This window comes from Tinamus guttatus, unplaced genomic scaffold, assembly GCF_059628265.1.
Source record: "Tinamus guttatus ecotype Peru unplaced genomic scaffold, ASM5962826v1 Tinamus_guttatus_pri_ptg000240l, whole genome shotgun sequence".
In the NCBI taxonomy this organism is placed as follows: domain Eukaryota; kingdom Metazoa; phylum Chordata; class Aves; order Tinamiformes; family Tinamidae; genus Tinamus; species Tinamus guttatus.
The window spans coordinates 11,438,587-11,454,412 of NW_028288774.1; the positions used below are offsets into that span (position 1 = coordinate 11,438,587).

The 15,826-nt window shown below is 44.9% G+C and overlaps 1 protein-coding gene across 5 annotated transcripts in view; it reads right to left on the minus strand.

Moving 5' to 3' along the window:
* Positions 1–15,826, minus strand: part of OSBPL5 (oxysterol binding protein like 5) — a 104,722-nt gene that overhangs the window by 45,952 nt on the left and 42,944 nt on the right. For 4 of the 5 annotated variants that reach the window (XM_088525859.1, XM_088525860.1, XM_088525862.1 and 1 more), the window contains exons 2-3: positions 4,804–4,960; positions 157–230 (exon numbers count right to left, since the gene is read on the minus strand). In XM_088525859.1, coding sequence (XP_088381985.1) covers positions 157–230; positions 4,804–4,960 — 231 coding nt within the window. Of the gene's footprint in view, positions 1–156; positions 231–4,803; positions 4,961–6,768; positions 6,788–15,826 lie in introns of those variants that run through there. The other variant, XM_088525863.1, reaches the window with a different exon arrangement.

The following is a 15,826-nucleotide window of genomic DNA, read 5'->3' on the forward strand; positions in this document are numbered from 1 at the left end:
CTCAAAATATGCATGCACTGTTCCTGCAGGAACAGAGGGAAACGCTTTCTCAGTGACTTTAAAATACAATAAAAAAAGAGAGAGCAAAATTGATTAATCAGTCAGCGCAAGGAGAAACGAAAACACAAGTGCTGCCACATCCCTCTCCCCCAGTACCTTACTGATGGAGTTTGGCGTCTGCGGTGTCTCATCCTTCAGCGCTGATGGGCTGTTCCCTTCCACGTCCTTCCCTGCAACAAAGCAGCAGGATTCAGAAATGGAGGATTTCTGTGAGAAAAATCACAGCTAACTCACAGCCCTAGGGGGACTGCTGCTAACAGAAAGCAAGAGCAGGTGTCATAAGCAACATCAAGCACATTGAGGCCACACGCACAGACCTCAGGGAGCTTGAAATAAACTAGGCCTACGTGCCCAGGCTACACACCAAGTACTGCTTAGAACTGATGGCTGAAAACACTCTGATAAACCAAGGTGATAGTCACAAAACAACGGGATGGTTGCAGACTCCAGCACGTAAAGGCTAGAAAACACCAGAAATCAGGCTGCCTATGCCTCCTTAATCAGCCCCCTCGCGGGTCTGCACTATGATGAAAATTTTAATTACATTATCACAGTCTGTTTTTTCTCCTTACACATCTCATGTCTCAGTCAGAGCAAATAATAGATGGTATCCAGTTAATAATAAGCTATTTAATATGCTAGCCTCCCTGGACAGTATCTGGCAACTCTACATAGATTTGTAGGATAGCATGCTTTGTTGCACAAATAGTAGCCACGATCCTAAAACGTTACAGGAGACAGAACTCCACACAGACATAATTAAGGAAAAAATACTGCAGATCAATGCAGTGTCTTCTGACCAAATTATTTGTTACAATAAGGAACAGTTGCAGTTAATAAGTAGCATTTAGGAAAACCACGACATTTTCCAGTCAACGTAAGGAGATACATTTTCCTTTACCAACATACACTAAACTCTGAGTACATTATACACATTATAGAATAGCATCAGCATATGTAGCCCTGGCCAAGCAATAAAATGAAATGACAAATGCTCTTCTTTCTGCCAACTGTAATCACATCCTTAACAGTAAAAGAAAGCACCATGTCTCTATTTAAAAAAGAAAAAGGTCAAAAAATAGCATCTGATTAGACTAACTTTTTAGTGCCAAGACAGTCATTGTTATCCAATTGCAATGTAGTTTTCCTTCCAACCCTGTTAGCAATTAGAGACAGTACTGGCTGCGGTAAGGAAGGACCAAGGCAGTGGAATCCATAATCCATTCATAGCACGCTGCAAACATGGGAACTGAAGGCGTTTAAACTTTCATGTGGACAGGCCTTGGAAACAACCCCAAATACAAACCCAGTGAGGGAAACCCTGGCTCTCCCAAAGCCTGCAGGACTTGCCACAGACATGTCAGAAACTGCAGTGTCTCTTGCAGCCTTCAACGGAACCGCTGAAGAAGCCAAGCACCACGAGAAAAGCTGGCTCACAAAAGTAAGTATGCCCAGAGTCCCGTTCTGCACTTCCACACCCAGGACACGAGGGGGAACAAGCTCATGCACACAGCAAGGACTGGATCTCAGCTTTGTTTCTTACCTATCACTCCTCGCCTTGGAAGAGGGACGTCTAGCGGAAGTACCTGATGTCCTCAGGCCAACTGGATAGGAAAAATTCCCAAAGGACTGGATACTTGCCTGCCTCAGTGTGGATTAGGGCCTGGATTCACTCCCATTCCTCTACCACCCCTGTTCTCCCAGACCGGGGTAGAAGCAATTGCAATAAACTCACAAAGCTGTGTAGTTCCTGCACTTGTTTCCCATGAAGAGGTTTTTTCCATGCTTGTATGGGAAAGTAGCATATGGACTAAAAGTTCAAGCGAAGTTAATGGGAGTCAGCTGCTGCTTGCTTGAGGGAAGGGCATCCATTAGCATAACAAAATTTACAGTCATTCTTTAGTATGTCTCATTTCTCAAAGAAAATCTTGCTGCAAGCTGATATCCATAGCAAAAGCCTGGACATCAGAGATTTTTTGCCTTCTCAGCCACAGAGCTGAAGGCATTTGCACCTAAACAGTAGCATTTCAGGTGTTTCTGAAGTTCTGGACCATCCCTCACAGGATATTAGGCAAAGAGGAACATGCAGTTGTTCACTCCTACACACACTGGTTACAGAGATTCACAAAATAGTTTTATGGAGCAGCTTTATACTAGTTCCTTATGCAAACCCACTAGGTATACTGGTAATTGCAAGGGAAAGGCTGCTTTCTGGGGGGGAGCTCTTCTAGCTGTCTTGAGCAGACCTGTAGACTTGCAGAAAGAGAGAGCGAGGGACAGCCCTCGTTTGGAAAGCCAGCGAAACCAAACAGCTTCTCTGTGAGTTTCTCAAACAGCCACACACAGAATTAAGGGCATCAGAAGCCCAAAAGAGCCAGTCTCACCCTGAGCACAAGATACGCAGCCGTCTCGAAAAAAAGAGGAGGAAACCACATAAAAACATAAAAGGATCTAAGCATTAACTTGCTTGTGGAAGCAGAAGCTCTCAGCCTGCTGACCAAAGAAACAGGACCCACATCAGAGCAGACCTGAGGTGCTCTCAGGCCTAAAGGGCTGGCTATTAACACGGCTTGTTAGTATTGAATTACTGTAAGGAATAACACAGCAAGAGAAATTACTGCACTATTGAAGGATTCACTATGAGCTCCACATCGCGATTCCTTTATAGAGTTTTTGATAAAGTAGCTGGTCAGCTACCAGAGAATGTGCAGGTTCTGATGTCTGGTAAATCTATGAGCAATAACGCCTGCCCCAATGCCATGAATGTTACCACAGCAAATACCACTGACTTGGTGTATACCAGGCTGAAATTTAGTTCCAGCTATCTCAGTGAAATTTCCATTTTCATTAAAGTACTTCTTTTAGGATGCAAAGAGGCTAATTTAAATTTTATTTAATGATACAGTGTGATCCTACAGCCTAGTAAATTTAAAAGAAAGAAGTTCCCTAAAAAGTCTTTTAGCCACCCCTAAAATAAGTTTTTGCCATGCTGTAAATATTGTACTCACTGAAATAATGAGGAGAAAGAGATTTTTTTTCCCTTCTTTGCTATGGGAAAAAAATGTCAGGAACAAGGTGCATGAAGTAATATCTTTTTACAGAAAGTTAACAAACCAGAGAACGTCTTAATCAAATTTTTAGTTACCATATAATAAAGACTTAAGCACACAAAGAAGTCAAAGAAAGAAGAAAGAAGTAGCTTGGAAACAAAGTCTGCTGGGACCTGAAAGCAAAGCATGATTACGTGGAAAATACTCAAGAGCTGAAAGTTCATGTAAAACAAGAAATAAGTGGGGGACAGGGAGACTGAAAGTAGCTTTGGGAATCACAGCTTATCCTTGGTTGCATCCTTCACAAGGAATGGAGAAGGTGCAAAGGAAGCAAGGATGCTCAGGATAAAACCGAGCAGGAGAAGCAAGGTGAAAAGAGAAGCGAACACAGCAAAGAATAGCCAAACGTCAAGAACAATATCTACTTCTCATAGGAAATCTGAGGCAAACAGAGAGGAAGCAGCACAGTTGAAATGGGGAAAGAAAGAAAAAGGAAGAAAATCCAGACACCTTCTGCACAGATATCCCCTAGTGGAAGCAGTAATTTTTATTTAAAAAGCGCATTCTCCCCTTTAAAACGATTTCCTTGGCCTACACTATTCTGGTATATGAAGTGGTATATGAGGTTTGAGACACAGGAGACTTTAGATGTTCCGTTTAAGTTGTCCTTGGTTTGACGATGAAAAGGTTGTTGAAGCTTCCGATGATTTCGGCCACAGCCAGGACCATCCAGCACTGCTGAAAATAGGTTCCTCATTGCCTTGAAGCAGGGACTCACAAACAGAGATACCTGCAGTCAGAGGCCCTTGAAATCTTTTCACTGGAAGATTATTAGCTCCTGAAATACAAGCCTGGCTTCGCTCACCTGCAAAGCCTGGACAGCTGCCGAGTGTTACGCACAGATGAGCACTGAAGGCTTTTGACACATGCTATATCCTTTCTCCATCTCTCAGCATTTCTAGACTGCACCTAGGTGCTGTGAAGTTTGATTATTTAGCATTGACATGGCAACAACAAGTGACAGTTCTGCCAACTTCCAAGGGCTCTCACAACTAAGCCGGAGGCGCTTGTTTACAGATGCAGCTGAAGCCTTGCTCATGGAGGGCAATCAACGGAAGGCATTCGACAGACTGTTTATTGCAGGCAGCAAACACTGCAGCAATACAATGAGCTCTATTTCCTCTAGATTGGAATCTAACAGGTTCAAAGCGAAAAAAAATGTAAAGAGAACACATAAAGCCAGCCTGCAGTTCTCAGCAAGCTGACAACAGTGCTGGGAAGAGTGCTTGTAGATATTTACAGACCATTAATCACAGAAAGTCTGCTCTTCTAATATTTATTCTGGGCTTTGGACCTGATCAGGGAACGCTGCTATCAGAAGTTTGAAAAGTGTCCTGGGCAACAACTTAAAAGACCCTGGCATTTTCGGTAAAATGCACCAAGTGCCTCAAAGGGCAAGTGTCCTGAAACACTAATCATTTCTGAAACATGCTTTGAACCCAAAGCCCAATGCCCACATTAAGTTTTTTCTCTTCCTGGCCATCCTCCTGCCTTTCCAGCCTCCCCCAAAGAAAAAAACCCTCTATTTGCATCGAGCGCCTGAAGGTCGGCACCACTTTTTCCAGGATGTGAGATTGGCGGTTCAACAGCAGCAAGAAACAAAACACTGGGCAGTGGCGCCACACAAACCCACCTGGACTGAGCGGGTAGATGTCATTGTCGGCCCCAAAGAAGAGGTTGCGCGTGAGCTTGCGAGGGTCGACCTTCTGCGGGGTGGACGAGGCCGGGCAGAGGGAGAACCGGCGCCGAAGGAAGTTCTCCTCCTTCATGGCATGAGCTGTGGGGGTTTTCTGCAAAGGAAAGAGAGAAATAGCTCATTTTGAGACACAGGAAATCAAGGTTTCACACCCAGATGACTCTGCTGCTTCAAAGCTACATCGTCCTAAATAGTGTGCCAGATCTTTTTATAGCATGCCAGAAGGCTATGTAGAGAGAAAAAAATAAAAATAAAAACTGATATTAGTTGGAAGTTGGAATTAGTGATCTGCTGACTCCCACTACTTGCAAACTGCAGGGAAGCAGGCCACTACTCCTCGGTCAAACCAGCCACCACAACCTCTATTCCACAAGGATCTCTCTACTACTTAAAAACAGCTACTTAGCATGCCTATCTAGCGCGTAGTAGCTAAAATGTCCTTTTTTTTGTTTCTTTTTAAGGTTTTGGAGCCTTTTTTAAGTGTAACACCATCAGTGTCAGTAGGGTTACACCATCTCCCCAGGATTCAGTCTGAGCTGCCTGGAATTCCGTCTGTCAGGAATGGAGAAGAGCCAGGGGGGACCTGCAGGGCACTAGGACAGAAAAGCCCGGGCCATCCCTGCCCTTACTTCCTAAGGGGGCACATACCAGGAAGTTTTGAGGATATCTCTGAACACGCGATGTCTTATCACTCCCAGCCACCCATGCGAGTGTAAGACACTAACGAGTCAGCAGCACCTTTTTCAGCACCACCGCTCCACACGGCTCGTGACACGACTGCCCAGCAAAACCCTCTGCAAACACACACTGGGGGCCCAAATCACCGCGTTCCCACTGGCCCAGTGGCACCCCCAGAGCACCAGGCAACTTATTTTCCTTATGTTTGGCATTGTAAATAACCCTCTTTATTCTCCCTGGCATAGACGCTGTTTTGACAGCAGAGAACTGCGAGGGGAGAGAGAGAAGAGGAAAAAAATAAAGTTAATCTTAAAAAAAAAAAAAGTGCAGCTAGTTACATATCTCAAAGCGGCATACTCAAAAATAATCTGGGTCTAAATAGCTGCTTTGGGAATGCTAACACAGTGCTATTTTCTGCCCTTGTTCCCAGAAAGGCCGTAGCAGCTCGCTCACTCTGAAGCTGCTCTTCAGTAGCTCTGAGTAAAAGCAGAGCTGAGCAACCTGCTTCCTGGACAGCCGGAACCCAGCTCTCCCCTTTTTAACATGGGGACAAAAAAAAACAGCATCGTTTTGCCACAGCAGTAGGTATCAGCTGAGAACTGCCACCACGTCCCACAGATGTTGGTGACAAAGCTCCTGAAGGCACCCGAGCACAAGCAGGGTACCTGTTTGGTTGGACCTACCAGATACGTCTCCTTTCACCCGCCGCTACATGCATTATGCAGGGAAACCAACCCTTCCCCTTGCCTATTATTTTACACCTTTCTGCCACAAGATAACTGACAGGATTATTATGCTGATGCTTTCTCCTTCACACTCTTACTTAAGCCACCAGCCTGACAGCAGGAAACCATGCTGTCCTGTTCAACTGAACAGCCAGGAGCTGATTGCAAAGGAAAATACTTTTTTTCAAGCCTGTAATAAGCTCTGATTCTTCTCTTATAGATCTCACTATAAAACGACAGTAGCTCATGTCTTTTTGACCATAAAGCTCAACCGTAGCGATCACCTGAAATGGGCTCTTTGGGGCCAAACCTTGCAGTGGTCGAAGCTCACGGAGACACAGTGGCTGTGGATGAGCTTGCTGGCTGCCCACACATGGCCTCAGCATGCACCACATCACTGTCACCCCGGCCCGTTTTCAAGGAGCGCCTGCCATGGCGTCACTCCGGCCTGTTTATGGAGACCTGGTGGGAAAAGCCTCCTCCTAGGGCTGAGGCTCACCCACCAGACTGTTCTGTTGTCTGTGCTTCCCTGGGCTCGGCTTCTGCTAAAAGCTGATGGCACTCGCACCTCTCCCTCAGTGGGCTTGATAGCGAATATGCAGCTCAGCTTATCATCTATTTGGGGTAAAAGAGGAGACAGATGTTGGCTCATTCTCTGAGATCATCCTATCTGGGACTCTCCTGACATTTTTTCAGGGAAAGACTGAGACAGACAGGCTTAACCTACAAGATTTTACCTTGTTATGCAGAAAGTGCAGCACTGAATTGTAAGGAAGGGCTTTTTAGCATGTCAAGTTTTTTGTACATCAGATACTTTGATGCTTAGTGAGAGAAAATGTAGTTCACATTATTATGATTCTACAAAACAGCTGAAATTTTTGTGCCCATGGCTCTATGTCTGCCACGCTTCACCCTTCCCTATCTTCTCTACCGTCTGCCTTTTGTACACCACAGGCAAAAGTCACAGGAATTTACAGTTCTGTTATTTATAGGGTCTAAAAAACTTGAAGATACTAAAGTCTTAAAAGCTACAAGAAAATCAATGGCTAGTAAAGGCAAGAAGCTGTATCCTTGCCCTCTGAAAGGACAGGACTGTGGGTTTTTATTGGACATCAGAGAATCCAACATAAGCTGTGCCTCCATAGGAGGGCAGAAAAACAACAAGCAAACAAAGAGCAACATAAAAACACAAGCTGCATTAGCTCACTTATCCAGAGAGCTACTTGTTGTATCTTTCCACAAGGCTCTGAATTTTCCTAACCTGGAAAATTCCATAACGCTCTGCAGAGCCGTAGCTGACGTCGAGCAGACAGAGCCAGGGCCAAGTGATTTAGCAGGAGACTGGGAGGAGTTTAGTATTTCTTACACTGGGACTCTCCAGATGCCCAAGTAATCCAGCCTCATCCCAAATCACCCAGGAAATGGGAGGAGGCATATACTAGCTGTGCCATAAGCACAGCCTTGCACTAAATAGACCTTTTTTTTTTTTTTTTTTTTTTTTACTATTAATGCACCATTATCTAGAAAACATACAAAAATTAACTGGTCATAAAATAGCAGATAAAGAAGTAGCAGCAAAAGATATACTTCTAGACTCAAACCTTGCATGGCTGATCTGAGGAAAACATGGTTGTTCTGCAACCCAAATCTACTTCTAAATCACTACATTGGAGGTTACTTCAGGATATGACAGATGTTTCACAGAAGCCAGTTCTGTGAAGATCAACGAAGACGGAAATTGTAGCAAGTAAAATTGGGCAAGAATTCCACAAGGCCAAAGCTAAAACTCACCATGATATGACCAGACCACTTGCTCAACACAGGACAGCAAATTTCACCCCCTGCTCCTGATTCCAGTCCAAACCTGGCAGATGAGACAGGAGTTTGCCTAAAACATCATGTCTTGATTTTGAGACTACAAGTGATACAGAATCCACAAGCTCTCTTAGGAAACTAACCTCATGACTAAAAATCTCTAACTTATGTCTTTTATGAACATATCAGGTTGCTAGATCTTTTCATGCTTTAATACACTAAAGATCCCTTTACTGAAGTCTGCTGGCTCAGGTAATTCCTGGGCTTCCATTATGCGGTCTTGATCGTAAAAATGAAGGAAAGGTAATACAGGGATTATTGACAGAGCCACTAAACAGGGTATTATTCAAGACTGCCCCTTGTGCATTGACAGCTCTTTAAACCATAATGTACTATTAAGCGGGAGCTGTTCGCCAGGGCTTAAATAGAGTAAATAATTCAGGAGCAAGAAATAAATTTCTTGCTAACCTTATCTTTGGGACTATTCTATCTTTTTAAAACAGGAAAAATGTAGCAGATGGAGTCTCGGTCAAGCCATCATGAAACACAAGGCCCTGGAAGTGGGAAGGTTAACAGGGTACAAGTACCTAATGGTGATTTTTGCTCACAAATGGCTTCAGTAACAGCCAACAAAAGAGAAACCTGGCAATGAATAGCAGCTATTTTTTTCATTTTCAGAAAACCTCGCAGCTGCAGTTACAATGTATGGGCACTGCCAGCACTCTCCACTTCTGATCTTGGACCCATTTTGCATGGAGGCAACAACAAGTACCTCTATAGCTGAGATATGCTGGTGCAGAGATGCTTTTCCATGTGGTTTTTCTGCATTTTGGGTCGTCTGTGCTTGCAGGAAGACAGCAGCACTTCTCAGCAAGTGGCCCAAGCTTTGACGGGATGGAATTTTCCTGGCTCCATCTTCGCATTTTCTAGATTCGTGATATATAATTACCACCGAGTTAAACACTGTGCAGGCATTATGCTGCTGCTAGCCTCTGCAAACTGGTGGGTAGACTGGTTTGCTTACTGCCCTTTTCAGCTTTTTAAAATAGACTGAAATATGCACATCTCTATAAATAGCTTATTAAGGGTTTGGTATAGTCAAGAAGGCTGTGTTAGTTAAAGGGGGCTCTTAATTTATTCCAGGCTTGTTCCAAACAACCTTCTCAGTTTTTTTGGTCATTAAATATTTCTCAGAAATCAAACTGAACCATGTTTTGTATACACAATAGTAATCTACACTAGAATCTGCATCAATAGGGAAAATTAAATCTAAAGATACTGACATTTCCTGATTCAATTAACCCTGAGGAGCTGAAACTTTCATGAATGGAAAGAGAAGGCAAATTGTTGGCAGATACACTTCCAGCTATTACAGTCCCAACTACTGACAGGAAAAACAGCAGTGCGTATCTTCCACGAGGGTGAATGACCAGCTGAGTGCTGCGCTGGTGATTTACAAACTACCAGTCAAGTCGGATTGTCTTTGAAATTCACTTCTAGCAGCTTCTCCTAAAATACTTATTTGTAAGATAGTTAATTGGACCACCAATCCCCCACCCAATTTAAATAAAACACGGTACAATGAAAAGCGCCACTGCAGACAATTTTTCTTTAAGTAACCCATGTTTTTGGTTAGAGATGTGGTAAAACACACATATTATAGCCTACACTGAATGTCCGGGCCATCGGGCTGTTTGCTGGAGCCTGAAAAAGTGAAGTTAGTCACTCAACTTTGTGACGGGTCCAGAAGGGGGACTAAATACAGGGAGTTACTGAAAAACAGCACTCTGCAATCATGGAGCAAAGCTGCAAAAACACAAAGCTACAGACTGCACTGCTTAGTTTATAAGAATTGGTAAAGGTAATTCCTACCTGCTGCAGCAAGCCCAAGAGCTGGGTGACGAGCCCCTGCAGGACATGGGCAGCCTTGCATATCCCATCTCCCTCCGTGATAAGCAAAGACCATCAACAGCAAAACTAAAGGCAAAAGCAGGAATCTAACACCTAAGCTGTGATTAAAAGTAAAAAAAAAAAAAAATCACCCAGTTTACTAGTTTTGGGAATCCTTATTTGAGTGTGGGTTAAAAGAGCTGAAGGAAGGAGCACAAGCTGCAAAACATTTTGATTTGATGTGTAGGAAAACGGCATTTCAAGAAATGAGCTCTGAATTGGACAAATGTCTCCTGCGAGCAAACATGAGCCTGGCACTGAAGCCATGTTGTGTTTGCGAGGGAACACCACACTCCCAGGGCTTTGAAATGGGCTTTGCGTACTGCACAGAGTACTAAACACACAATCCTCATGCATTTGTCTTAAAATTCTTGCAGTTTACTCTGTAAACATTGTGCTAGAGTTTTGCTCAGAGTAAGAATATCAATGAGTGGGTTTCTGAAATGAATGCTTAATAACGACTTTTCCAGGCATCTCCTCCGACCTTTAAACCATAAATTGATTGTTATGCAGGAGGCTATCCATTTAACAAAGCATATTACACCTTCCACTAGCACTGACTTAGCAAAAAATTTCCCTGGTCTTTCCCCTTCCTAACTACACAGATCATACCTCACTTGCTGTAATTACAGCTGGTACATCTGCTTTAATTACTGCCCTTGTAATGACAGGCAGATGCAGAATTAAGCACCAGAAGGATGAGAGTCCCCAGCAGCTAGCAAAAGACAGCAGTGAACCGCCTTCCTGCAGATCTTTGTCTCAAACCCCTTGCTTTATCTGCAGTAAATCACACGAGTATTATCTCTTTTAGGCCCTGATACCTAAAATCGTCTCTACTGGCTACACATCACGTTCAGGCAGTTTCCCAAAGCACCCATCTCTGCAGGAAGGTAAGGTGCTTTCTTTGAATCCTGTGGGTTAATACATTCAACTGAGGGCAACCGAAAGTCTATCACAGCTGTTCAGGATACATCGAGGATCTTACTGCTTTAAGTAACGTCTACCATTATGTGTTGCTGCTATCAGTAGTTGGGCAGGCTTATAAAAAGGAAATCAAAGTACAGATTACCAAAGACTTCACCCCAAAAAGAAACGCACCACCAAGTGCAGATGCAAAGTAAAGGAAAACATGCGCTCTCCCCAATGCCCCTTGCTCTTCCGATGCGGTTTCCATACCACACACGAGCCCAGAAGCTCCAGTAAGAGCCCACTTTGAAATAAGTCCAGGAGCGTGACCTCTCCCTCCAAAAGCCTGTCTAGAACACTTGTGTGCTTCTTTTAATATTCAGCTAAATGGCACAAAGATTCACATGGATATCATAACTGATACTTGCTGGTAAATTTAGGAAGACCTCCAGAGGCAGTGTGAGACACATCTGCATTGAGGTTACGGTGTCAGAGCCATTCGTGTACATAAACATGGCTTAGCTCTGCCCTTGCTAGCCTGGGTATGGGCAGCAGGGCAGCAGGCCAGCCCGCAGCTCGAGCGAGAGGCAACGCTCCCCGACACTGCCGACGTGCAGGGCACCAAAAAGTGCAGTGACTCCGAGCACTGAAAGCGTCAATCGAGGTAAACAAACATTCAGCTTTTAATTTATGTACAAATAATATCAAGCCCAAAGGAGAAGGCATTAGACACGACTCAAACACCATCTATTTGAAAAGCCAATATGAAGCGTTCTGATTTCTTTTTATTGCTGCTATTAATATTGATCGCTCATCCACTGGGGCGTTTAGCATGCCTGAGACGTGCTGCGAACGCGGCTCGAGCCTTATCGTCTCGCGCAGCAAGTCTCTGGTTCCCACGAACAGGACACACGTAAGCTGCACCCACTTTCAACACGTTAACCTACCCTTCCAACAGCCATCCACGATTCCGTATGCACTCCTCTCCCAATGCCCTGCACCTTCCACACACGTTGTCAGTAATTTCACCCAGTGACTTCTAACATACTCCTTTCCATCGGCAGCAGCAGCCACATCTTCAAGATAATTTTTCTGGTTTTGATATTTTTCTTCAAAAAGAGCATATTAAACAGCATCATTAATCATTATAGCCTTGTACTGCTATCTAAATCCCATAATGAGATTACATTCCCTTTCAATGGAAGGATCCTACTTCAAGCTTTAATGACATTTTAAAAAATAAACCCAACTACTGCAAGCCTCGCTGATGACTTTCTATGATATCCACCTCTGCTTTTATATAATTAAATCTGGAAAAGATTGTGCCTCAAGGCTGCCCTCCCACCACACAATTAGTAGGAAATACCAAGCTAATTTTAAGACTCGCTTATGTGTTTGATAGTGTCCTCCATTAGTCCTGTGCTTGTGAAGTACTGCTCCCTTGTAAGAAAACAACAAAAACACCCCCTCTCCCCCCCCCCAAAAAAAATCAGACCATCTGCTTCCGAAATGAGCCCAAGGATGGAGAAGTCACCAAGTGCTGTGACATGGTGATCCAGAATTTTTCCAGTCTTCCACTTTGCTGTTTCTCCTGTCAGACCCAAACCAGCACAGTAAACCTCAGGGGGTTGGACAAGGAGGGCAGAATAAATGCAACCAACTACATCTTAAGGAAGTGCATCTATTTTTGAACTGATCCTGGTACGTTCCCCAATTTGTCCTTCAGGCTTTTTCAGCTGCTGTAATTACACTGTCTCCTGTGCAGCTTAAGTCTAGCGTGCCACCTATACTCCCGTTGATCCAGCTGCTACCCCGACACTTTAACGGAAATTAGCATAGTATGTGTTTTTGCATAAGCTTCACCATTTCTAGACCAGAGCATCAAGCTCTTCTTTCAACAGTTGAAAGGCAGCACGGCAGTTATTCTGGTCCTAGGGTTTTAATTAAAAATCTCTGTGGGAGGAAGGGAACTCGACAATCCACAAAGAGAATTTCGGGTGGGATTTATGCCACGTTAAAGGAGCCCAGAGGACCCACACTGCATACAGACCGACAACCTCTCAGTGTCCTTTTCTCCCCAGCAGTTTACCCACTGAAAACTGGACAGCAGGACAGACTCTTGATGTTGCATCTTTTCTTTTTTTCCCACTTTGATTCAGCTGGAGCAAGCTTTAGGTGAGCAGGTGACTAAACACACCCACACCATACCAACTTAACCATACATTTCTCTCTACTGATCTCCTCCTACTCCTTGGAATGGTTATAGTCGCCACATCTGCACCACTGATTCCTCTGTTGCTCGTAAGGGCTGTTGCGTGGGGTGCAGAAACCAGGCAAAACCTCTTCGTGCCATAACCAGAGCCTTGGGGATGCACAGAAATGAAGCAGTCATGACACTGGGCGCACTTTGCCCCTGAATTCATTTCAGCAAAAAGGAAGGTCCCCAAGTGACTCGCATATGCTCTGTGCTGGTTGCAAGCTTGCTTTTTTAAGAGCATCCAGTTAGTGGCAATTTGTTAGAAACACCTAACACTGAGGACCTGGGTTACCTCCCCCTCCCATTGCTTTTACATTGAGCTAGTGCCAGCCATGCTAGTCCAGAACGAGAGCCTTCCCGCCACTCCAAAGCTATCCTGTGTTGACACGTTTTTTTTTTTTTTTTTGATGTTGCATGAAAAGATTCAAAGGGAAGCAACACCACTGAAATGCAAGCCCTCCTCGCTGCCAGCCCTGGAGGAGGCCCAGGGGCTCAAAAGCGACCCGCAAGACGCTACTCTGCAGCGTGGACCGTGGCCATTTGTGAAGAAGAGGCAGGTACTAGTGGGAAATGCCTCTTGCCTCTGCCATAAGGAGGAGCTGTGGGGAGAGCTGCTGAAAAGGGCCAGCCAGATTAAGGGGGCCCAGGGCGTGTGGGGCTGGCCAGCTCATCTCTTACACAGCTCCAAAGTGCTAGGCTCCATCTGCACATACTGTACAAAACCCGAAGTCACAGCTGCTATTCTGCGACTCTCCAAGCAAAACGAAACAGAGCAAATGAAAACACCTAGAGTAGGGGACATTTGGAGGCCTTTTTAGTAGAGTGATGCTGCCTCTCAGAGCATTGCGGGGCACTCTGGGCTGAGAGGGAGGCAAACTTAGAGACCTCCAACAAGCAGTGGTACCCGGAGCCGATGGGGTTTCCTGGGAGACAATCTGGTTGCATTGCCGCAGCAGGCTCCAAAACTCCAGCCTTGGCGGGGGGGTTTATAAAGACAGCAGCCCGAATGGAAAGGATCTGAAAAGTCTTGGGATGGCAGCAAGGGAATGAATAAACAAATATCTCCAAAATTAAGTAAGGAAGCACTTAAAAAAACAAAAGGCTAGCGCGGCAGTTGCTGGCATTTTAGTGCCTCTGAAAGGTGAAAAACCCTCAATATCCCAGGCTGTGTGTTCGTACCAAATTCCCCTACATGGCACAAGCTCCATTGCTATTGCCACTATCAGCAATAAATACTATTGCCTACCAATTAGCAATCAGCTGGCACAGCGCCCAAAGAGCCAGGAGCTGTGCAAACACATAGTAAATCACTGTCCCTGTGCCAGAAAGCATATTAGGTTTCTGTCCCGAGCAGCCCCTCGCACCCAAACACGTTTGCAAATTGAGCAGCAGACTGTGCCAGGTACTGACAGAGTGAACCAGCGAAAGCCGAGCCTAAATAAACTGCCCTAAAATAACCTCTCCTCTTGCAGGAAAAAAGGGTCATGCAGCTTTATTTATTCTGTGGTGGAAAAAACAAACCAAACCAAACCTCAAAGCTTTAGCTAGGTCCCAGATCAGATAGATTAGCAGTCACACTGGGAAAAGCCCATCAATAAACCCACGATATTTGGAAATTAAAGTATGTGACCTGAATTTTTTAAGGTTTCTCCCCTTATGCGTTTGTCTGCTGATTTCCAATGCTGCTAAACACCTCTACATTCCCCTGCCAGCTTACAGGCATTTTCAAGAAAGCTTTATTGTAATTGGCATCTCTGCCATGGCCCCCTTATAACACCAGCAAGCTGCAAACGCAGACAGAGGCCAACAAACAGTCTGAAAACGAATGAAGTCTTCTGTATCTTATTTAAAACCCCAGCCATGACTCACGTGTCCTGACTTCACAGCCAACATACCAGCCGAGTCTTAGTTTCTTAATTGCAAATCCCATTGGCAGGCAAAGGAACGCTGAACCCTTCCAGCACAACTTCAGTCGCAAAGGCAAGACCACAAACGCGCATCGAAAACCGGCTCGCCAAGGAGCCACTCAGGCAGCCCGCGCACCGAGACTTGTTCTGTGCGTGGTTTTGCACCAGTTCACCTACTTTGAAGTACTATTTATTGATAGAATTCTGCCAGGGCAACTAAAGCATGGATGCAGTTGCAGGCAAATTGGAGAGGGCTGTGCTGGAATAGCTGGCTCTGCTCTCCCAGGGAAAGGGGCCACACGGGTGCCAGCGTGTTCATACCGGCACAGCGGTGCTGGCACCGCACAGCGTTACATCAGCCCGCAGAAGCGCGGTTAAAAGCAGTGCAACCTGCTCTCATTGGCAAGGCCTCGCTTTGTATGCAGGTTGCTTCTCATCTTGAAATAGCAATACACAGCAGCAAAACTCCTACTCTACAAACAACACAAGCAACACAGGGCAGAATGAGGAGGCCGAGGCTTTTAGCTGAACGTTATCAGCAGTTGGTAACGATTGCTATGAATAAAAACAACGCAAGGGAGAAGCATTTTCATACCGGCGCTCGCTAGTAATTCTGGTTTATACCTTTGGGCGGTTGAGCATCTGCCCGCGTTATTTGGCAGCAGAAGGCAACAGAAAGGCCGACCGTGTGAAATAAGACCAACATCCTGAACACGTCCGAG